The following is a 9,378-nucleotide window of genomic DNA, read 5'->3' as shown; positions in this document are numbered from 1 at the left end:
ACTTGAATGTGTGTGGCAGTACTTCCGGTGACAACTTCCGGCGATCTGACAGCGAGAGCGGGAGAAAACAGCGAACAAGTTAAATGACCAGAGAGATCATTATTTCACAATGAGTGTTTTTAGGATTAAAGAAAAAAGCGACTTGCCTTTCAGAGAGTGACATCCTCAGCACTTCATTGTTGTGTGCCATTATGTACCGTTTCGTCTTGTTTCAACAAAGTAGTCAGCTTTCATGCATTCCCCGTTGACGCTGTGGTACGGGCTAAGTGGATGCAGAATATCCGGAGGGATGACTTCAACCCGACCAAGAACACCCGGGTCTGTAGTCGGCATTTTAAGCAGACTGATTTAAACGTTTCTTCCGCAAGGTTGAGGATGAAGAAGGGAGCGGTACCAGTTTTCTTTTCATGGAATGGGTACAAACTACCTACGCCCAGACCGAGCGTCTGGGAAAGGCGTCCGCGGGCCGAGAGTCCCGCACCAGAGTCAGACTCGCACTTGGAGACCGAAATGGCTCCGGATCACGACTACTGTGTAGTCCCTAAAACAGGAGCGAGGGCTAGTAATTTGGCCGACGAGAACGAAGCTCTACGTTGCCAGATTAGGGAGCTACAGCAGCAGTTGGAAGTCCTCAAACTTCGCCAGCGCTGTGGGATAGAGCGCCTGTCTGCATCAGACAAGGACGTGCGCTTTTATACTTGGTTTGTGTCCTACAGGAGTTTCATGGCATTTTGGAGATTAATTGATCCTGCTGTGATCCACAAGATGGTGCGCATAACCAGCACCAAGACAGCCTCTGCCAGCATCAGCACAGTCCATCACCCAACAACGGTAGGTAACATGACGTGCAGAGTTGTAGGCCTAATGTAACTCTGAAATTAGACACAAAATGTTTTATTTCATAATTGCCCCTGTTGGTTTGTGGAGTTAACTACATCTAACTAAAAAGTAAAAGTCAACCGGCTGATGTTGGTATTATTTTCTAAATGTATACTTTGTAATAACAATGTCAAGGTAACTAAACAGAGGCTTTTGTTTTATATCTCAACAGAAACTGAGACCCATTGACGAGTTTCTGTTGTTCCTGATGTACCTGTCAGTGGGTTTTCCTCTCAGGGACCTAGCAGAGAGGTTCAGCATTCACCGCACTCCTACAAGTTGGATCATTTCCACATGGACTCATTTCCTGTACTGCCTGTTGGGAAGCCAGCGCCTTTGGATTCCTCCAGAGATATTGAGAGCTCACCTGCCATCTGAGTTTGCAGCTTTTTCTGATACACAGGTGATCCTTGATTGTACAGAGATATTCTGTCAGACGCCATCCTCTCTGCTCCTTCAGAGTGAGGTTTTCTCTACCTACAAATCGCACACGACATTCAAGGCCATGATTGGCATGGCACCCCACGGTGTTGTCACCTTTGTGTCTGGACTGTATGCAGGTTCTATGAGTGATCGCGAGATCTTCAAGCTGTCTGGGATTGTCAAGCGGCTGAAGCCAGATATGGCAATTATAGTGGACAAAGGGTTTGTTGTGGACAACCTTGCTCCTTGTAAGGTGTACTGGCCTGCCTTTCTCAGCAACAAACGACAAATGAGTCGAGAGGATGTCATACAGACACAGTCAATTGCACGTCTGCGAGTGCATGTGGAGAGGTGCATAAGGAGAGTGAAAGAGAACAAACTGTTCGACAAGGACATACCACTGTCTACATGCGGGAACATTGATGAACTGTTCAGTGTGGCCTGCTTCCTGGTCAATTATCAGAATGGGCCGTTAGTGAAGACATGGGCAACTCAGCAATGAATTAAACATCTATCTTGCTTCTTCAAAACAAATATTTGTGTCATTATCATCATTACATTAGCTTTGGGTTTTTACTGACTTGAAATTAAAATGCACCAGAGATTACATTTGAACATGTAGAATTTAATAAGGAAATATTGAACACTTACTCAATGATCCAATATCAAAAATCCACACTATTTACACTCAGACTCTCATTTCAAAAGGTATGGTCTCAAGTCAATTGTAGGCCTGCATTAGTGACATTAGCTCTGGTTTTGTAGAGATTTGTTAATCTGAACAGATAGTCATTTACATTTATGCATTTAGCAGACGCTTTTATCCAAAGCGACTTCCAAGAGAGAGCTTTACAAAAGAGCATAGGTCACTGATCATAACAACGAGGTAGCCCCAAACATTGCAAGCAGCCAATACATGAAGCATACATTGTGAAAAACCAAATTAGTGCCAAAGGGAAGAACCACAAGAGCATGCAGTCATACAAGTTACAATTAAACAACATGAAACTCAAAGTGCAAGAGTGTACCTGTAGAGGAACAATCAACAGTAAAATATTGAGGTTGTGAGGCTTCTCATGCTTCCTCATTGACCTATAACAGACAGCCCTGACGGTCATCCTCCCTGCAGAATCTTTGTTTGACACTGTAGGAATTCAACATCATTCATGTAACGTTAGACAACACCACTATTCGGTAGGCCCACCTCTGACATCTCATACTAATCCGAAATTGACATGTGTAGCCCAACGCTAGTATCGCACACTACGTTTAGACAGCTGCGCCCGATTGAATCATTTCATCTGGTTCTGAAAAGTTAGCACTTTTTCAGGGTGCTGCGTTTTTGATTTGGTCGTATGCATCTCAACTAAAAAACATTGAACGTTGAAATCAATCGATAATTCTACAAACCTAAAATCTCTAAAGGACAACTGACCTAAATGTTAGCTAACTACATAGCTACTGCTAGCTAATTAGCAATCCCACAATGTGAATGTGTTTGGCTGTCAATTTCAAACTTACCTTCATAGTTGTCAATTAAACTAGAAAAGTACATCTTGTACTGTACCCTTTTTCCCACTTACTCCGGGGTGCAGAGCATCCTTTCCGGACGAGTGTGTGGACGTCTGATATTGTCAGCTTGGGCAGGTCTTGAAGACATCTTGTGTAAAACATCGCCATATTGCCGGAAGAATGGACACGTACACAAGGGAGCGGAAGTAGAGTCTTGCACTTAGCGAATTACGCGAGGAAGAAATAAGCGCAGCTGGTTCAGGCAGGGCAATCGGGCAGCGCGTGTCATTCATCTATCGGGGACGTATAACTGTGCGTGTCCACTACAGCGTCGCGGCTTCCATTTCATTTTCAATGAAACCGGGCGTTGAGGATCGCGTACGCTCCCACAATGCCCTACACGAGCGTCAACGCTCGGTTTCATTGAAAATTAGTGATGGGCTGCTCGGTACTAAGGTGTCGATACTGTCCCGACACATTCAACACTCATTGCATCGGAACAACGTTTCGAGACGGGTTTTAAAAACACTTCCGGTCACGTGTCAAAGTGTTTCGAAACGTTTTGTGACGTGATCTTGAACGAAACCTGTCTCGTACTTGCCAAAAGACTCTGACGTGTTGGGGTATAAAATGAGGCGGCAAAGCCAAAGGTTTTGAATGCGCGAGACTATGGTATGGCGTGAAATTAGTGCCAGGAGATGGAGCACTGTAAACAAATATTTGTGTACTTGTAGAAAAGATTTGTAATATGTTAAAAATGTTTCGTGTCTCTGTAGAAGGAGGCGGGATCACCGCTCCCAAAACCATCTCGAAGCCAATCAAATATAGAAAAGTGAGATTTGTGAGTTTAAGATAGTTTAAGATAATTGGAGACTGTTAGAGAACGTTATATATAGCCTATACAGTATATATTTATGAGTATGTAACAACTGTACACTGAGTTTATCGTCTCAAACAGTTCGAAAATCATATTTGGACTTATTTGTTACATGAAAGCCATCGCTCCCGTATTCGATACCACGCTTTCTGCATTGCAGACGGCAATAATTCCGTACAACCACAAGTTTCCTTCAGAACGACATATGTAATTAGCTACGCCACCGTTAGTTATGCCATGTTCGTAGTTGCCAGCAGATGTCGCTGTTGAGTAAAGGTTTCGAGCGTTTCAAAGGCCCCGACTCCAATGTTTCAATTGTCTCGGTGTTTTGAAAAGCCTCGATTTGCCCATCACTATTGAAAATGAATTGGAAGCCGACGCTCCGCGACGCTGTAGTGGACACGCACAGTAAAGCGTCTAACGTGCGTGTCCACTACAGCGGAGCGGCGCAGAGCCATTAGGTAAGACCAACTGGTTAAGAAATAACGGCACTAGAGAACAATTATTCCATTCCTGGATCAAGCCGAGTTCAACGCACCCTACGGGGTCAATTTCCGGTTATATAGATTTTCCGCTATTTCCGGTTTTATCAAAAACCTTTGAAAGCCTACTCCTCCTACAATTCTTGTCAAATCTTCTTCTAAATTACAGCAGAAAAGCCACCAAACAGGAAGTGAAGTCATATCTCAGCAGTTGTTTGAGGCAGTGAAACTAAATTTGGTACGCCGCCTCGGAACCTTATTCTGAGGTTGTCCTCCATAGATTGTGTCATGTGACTAAAAGGGGGCGCGGCCGAAAGCATAAACGTGTTTTGGCTAATAACTGTTGAAGTGTTTACCTTAATAAAGTAATTTCTTTGACTGTTGATGTCTTGTGAGATATCAAGCTTGACCATCAATAATATTTCATAACAGCCAAATTGATGCGGCCGCCATTTTGGATTTCATGGAAAAGTGTAAAAACCTTTGCACGCCCCAAATGTTGTCCAATGTTTACTAAATTTGGCACAGATGATCTTCAGACCAAGCTTCACAAAAGTGTTAGATGGATTTTCCATTTTCAAAACCGTTTGTTCGGTAGAGACAATCCAATAGAATACACCCAAAGCTGCTAGAATGTAGTAAGTATTTATTGAATATAGCTTTTTGCAGAAAGGACCTGACACACATTGGGTAGTCTGTCGGCATCTGATGAAACATTCTCCAGAGACAGGGTTTTTATACATGGAGATACAGCTGTAGCCACCTGCACACATCAGTGTCTTGTTCATATTATTAGCACAAAGTATCAAAACACAAGGCTGCAGTTTTCTCAGAAACTTTCTAGAAAGTCACTAAATTATATATATTCACTACAACAGCTTGATTGATGGAAAGATTAACATTTCTTGTTTAGAACAGACAATAAGTCAGTCTTTTCAAAGGTATGCAATTTACTTAAATGTTTAGTTTAATTGTTTATTTTATAGTTAATATAAAGGTGAATTGCCTTTCGTAATTAACAACTAAAAAAGTCATGATTGGCTTGCTCTATAGAAAGTCAACACAATTGATCGTTGGTTTCACTTGTTGCTTGTCTACCCTTTTGGTTTGCCATTTACGATGTAGTCTACTGTTGGTATTATAGGCTTGTGTGCTGTCGGTTATGTGTTCACTGCCTTTTTTCTTACTGTGCTGCCACATGCTAAAGAAAAATGTATTGTATGCATTTGATGAAAAATAAAGTTTTGTTGTTTTACCATGTCTGGCCATTAAATCCATAGACATAAAGAATGTCTATGATTAAATCATTAAGTGACCTAAAAACAGGTGTGAAGCCTGGTAATTTCCGGTTATTTTCGGCCACAAGGTATGAAAGCAAACAAGCATCTAAGAGAAGCAATTTCTAAATAAAAGTAAGTCATCACAAATTATGCATACAACTTAAATATATTATATATATATAGTCAACAGTGAATGAGTTTGTTAGGCTACTAGCGTAAAGTTAAGTTTGGTAGTAATTTCAGTAGATCCTAACCGTTGTTTGGCGAGAACGAGAACTTAACGTTATGAGCTAGCCTAGCCTAGCTGTTGTTAGGTTCAGTTTTTCATGTTTTTACTGCAAGATGATACAATCTCAACGTTTCATATGTTAAAAGATATAATTGAAAGAGGCACATAGTAGTACTATACAAAATGATTCGATGGGTAGTGAGTTAGGTAGTCTGCGTTAGTCATTAAACTGAGTAGGATACCTGTTTAGTAGGCTTTGCATACGCATGTGCCATCGAAACCCAGAAACCACAGAGCCCCCGGATATATCAAACCCCAATTTACCCCCTGATTGTAACTTATGTCATAGAGTTATATCCGTGATTCAGACTGTAGCTTGTTGCAACATTTCTTAAGGTATTGTAGTCGAAAGGGAATGGATCTCAATTGTTTTGTTACCTGGGCTTGCATGATTAAGTTAATGACTCGTGTATAGCGTTAGCTAGCTTGTAGCCGTGGAGTGCATTTCATTAACACAGTGAATGAACTAGTTAGTACTGTTTAACCAACACGGTTGAATATAGTAGGTTTAGTTTGATTTGTTACCAATGTGGGACAACTGCACTAGACTTCTCAGACATCACTCATGGTTCCCAACGGTTGGTGTGTAGCAGAGAGGATAGAGAGACTGACTTGTAACCTTACGCTCATGAGTTCAAATCCCCATTCAGCCTGTTGTTGTTGGCCAAACATGAAATCGTTTTGCTTCTACATTGTACCCTTTTATAATATTTTGCCATTTTGAGGAGGAACCCGCATCGCTGCTTGCAGCTATATTTAGGGGCCAAGCAGCGAACCTTATTCTGAGGATGTCCTCCAAAACTTGTGTCATGTGAGTAAAAGGGGGCGTGGCCGGAAGCATAAACGTGTTTTGGCTAATAAATGTTGAAGTGTTTACCTTAATAAAGTAATTTCTTTGTCTGTTGATGTCTTGTGAGTTATCAAGCTTGACCATCGATAATATTTCATAACAACCGAATTGACGCGGCCGCTATTTTGGATTTAATGGAAAAGTGTAAAAACCTTTTACATGCCCCAAATGTTTACAAAATTTGGCACAGATGATTTTCAGACCAAGCTTCAAAAAGGTGTCAGATGGATTTTCCATTTTCAAAACCGTTTGTTCGGTAGAGCCGATCAAAGGCGGCGGCGAAGCCGCAAAAGACACGTGAGAGCATAACTCAGCAACCATTTGTGCAATTGTTACCAAACTTGGGTTCCATCGTTCCCACGAGGGGCAGAGGAGGCCTGTGGTGTTATACCAGAAAAAAAACTGTTTGAACACTCAGTACTTTGGAACGCAAACAGATATTTCAACCAAACTTGGTGTGTTGCAATGAGTGCAACAGGTTATTGTGACTTAATTGTTGAGCAAGTGCTATGGAGGCCATGTCCTGCTCTGGACTGCTTGGCCCCTCCATTGCTGCTTGCAGCTATATTTAGGGGCCAAGCAGCGAAGCTGCGAGGCACCTAATGTTATTGTTAGTATTATTATTATTGTTAGGGGCCAAGCAGCGAAGCTATTGTTATTGTTAGTATTATTATTATTAGGGGCCAAGCAGCGAACCTTATTCTGAGGATGTCCTCCAAAACTTGTGTCATGTGAGTAAAAGGGGGCGTGGCCGGAAGCATAAACGTGTTTTGGCTAATAAATGTTGAAGTGTTTACCTTAATAAAGTAATTTCTTTGTCTGTTGATGTCTTGTGAGTTATCAAGCTTGACCATCGATAATATTTCATAACAACCGAATTGACGCGGCCGCCATTTTGGATTTAATGGAAAAGTGTAAAAACCTTTTACATGCCCCAAATGTTTACAAAATTTGGCACAGATGATTTTCAGACCAAGCTTCAAAAAGGTGTCAGATGGATTTTCCATTTTTAAAACCGTTTGTTCGGTAGAGCCGATATTGTTATTGTTATTGTTAGTATTATTATTATTGTTAGGGGCCAACTGCGAAGCTATTGTTATTGTTAGTATTATTATTATTATTATTCTTAGGACTGGGTGTCTATGGCAGCCCCCATAAGCGCATGGTCGAAAGTTTTGAATTTTGGCACACTCATTGGGGACAGTCCCCTGGTCCAATTCACAAAGTTTCATGTCCCACACTCGGTCACTCTAGCGCCACCAACGGGTCAAAGTTGGACTTGTGTTTACACACGCAACTTTTGAACCGTATGACCCATTTTCAAAAATGAGATACCGTTGGATTCCCTGGATCAAGCCGAGTTCAATGCACACCATGGCGTCAATTTCCGGTTATATAAAGTTTCCGCTATTTCCGGTTTTATCAAAAACCTTTGAAAGCCTACGCCTCTTACAATTCTTGTTAAATCTTCTTGAAAATTAACAGAGATGATCTTCAGACTAAGCCGCACAAAAGTTACGGTAGAGCATTTTGATCCCCACAACCGTTTGTCCGTGACAGCCAATCAAAGTCATCAGGAAAGCCACCATACAGGAAATGAAGTAATATCTCAGCAGTTCTTTGAGACAGTGACACCAAATTTGGTATGCCTACTCGGAACCTTAGTCTGAGGATGTCCTCCAAATATTGTGTCATGTGACTAAAAGGGGGCGTGGCCGGAAGCATAAACGTGTTTTGGCTAATAACTATTTAAGTGTTTACCTTAATAAAGATATTTCTTTGTCTGTTGATGTCTTGTGAGATATCAAGCTTGACCATCGATAATATTTCATAACAACCGAATTGACGCGGCCGCCATTTTGGATTTAATGGAAAAGTGTAAAAACCTTTTACAAGCCCCAAATTTTGTCCGATGTTTACAAAATTTGGCACAGATGATCTTCAGACCAAGCTTCAAAAAGGTGTAAGATGGATTTTCCATTTTCAAAACCGTTTGTTCGGTAAAGCCGATCAAAGGCGGCAGGGAAGCCGCAAAAGACACGTGAGACCGTAACTCAGCAACCATTTGTGCGATTGTCACCAAACTTGGGTTCCATCATTCCCACGAGGGGCAGAGGAGGCCTGTGGTGTTATACCAGAAAAAAAACTGTTTGAACACTCAGTACTTTGGAACGCAAACAGATATTTCAACCAAACTTGGTGTGTTGCAATGAGTGCAACAGGTTTTTGTGACTTAATTGTTGCGCAAGTGCTATGGAGGCCATGTCCTGCTCTGGACTGCTTGGCCCCTCCATTGCTGCTTGCAGCTATATTTAGGGGCCAAGCAGCGAAGCTGCGAGGCACCTATTGTTATTGTTAGTATTATTATTATTGTTAGGGGCCAAGCAGCGAAGCTATTGTTATTGTTAGTATTATTATTATTAGGGGCCAAGCAGCGAACCAGCCAAAATTTGGCACAGATGATCTTCAGACCAAGCTTCAAAAAGGTGTCAGATGGATTTTCCATTTTTAAAACCGTTTGTTCGGTAGAGCCAATCAAAGGCGGCAGCAAAGCCGCAAAAGACACGTGAGAGCATAACTCAGCAACCATTTGTGCAATTGTCACCAAACTTGGGTTCCATCGTTCCCACGAGGGGCAGAGGAGGCCTGTGGTGTTATACCAGAAAAAAAACAGTTTGAACACTCACTACTACTTGAACACTAACGCAAACAGATATTTCAACCAAATGTGGTGTGTTGCATGAGTGCAACAGGTTGTTGTGACTTAATTGTTGCAAATCTTCTTC

The 9,378-nt window shown here is 41.7% G+C and overlaps 1 protein-coding gene across 1 annotated transcript; it reads left to right on the top strand.

Annotated features, from left to right (window-relative positions):
* The first annotated feature begins 510 nt into the window (after nucleotides 1–510).
* On the top strand, nucleotides 511–1,836 carry LOC146220744 (uncharacterized). Its single transcript, XM_084694240.1, has 2 exons — nucleotides 511–831; nucleotides 1,052–1,836. The coding sequence occupies exons 1-2, from the start codon at nucleotides 511–513 to the stop codon at nucleotides 1,802–1,804; spliced, it is 1,074 nt and encodes a 357-aa protein (XP_084550366.1). The 3' UTR covers nucleotides 1,805–1,836.
* The last annotated feature ends 7,542 nt before the right edge of the window (nucleotides 1,837–9,378 follow it).

This window comes from Hypomesus nipponensis, chromosome 27 (assembly GCF_054491055.1).
Source record: "Hypomesus nipponensis isolate SF chromosome 27, ASM5449105v1, whole genome shotgun sequence".
In the NCBI taxonomy this organism is placed as follows: domain Eukaryota; kingdom Metazoa; phylum Chordata; class Actinopteri; order Osmeriformes; family Osmeridae; genus Hypomesus; species Hypomesus nipponensis.
The sequence above is the reverse complement of the archived record's forward strand: the minus strand, read 5'-3'. Positions and strand labels throughout refer to the sequence as shown.

Excerpts from the sequence above, each read along its gene's own strand:
- LOC146220744 (XM_084694240.1), top strand. The coding sequence starts at position 511 with ATGGCTCCGGATCACGACTACTGTGTAGTCCCTAAAACAGGAGCGAGG. Across the intron at positions 832-1,051 it reads CAGTCCATCACCCAACAACG|AAACTGAGACCCATTGACGA; the intron begins GTAGGTAACATG and ends ATATCTCAACAG.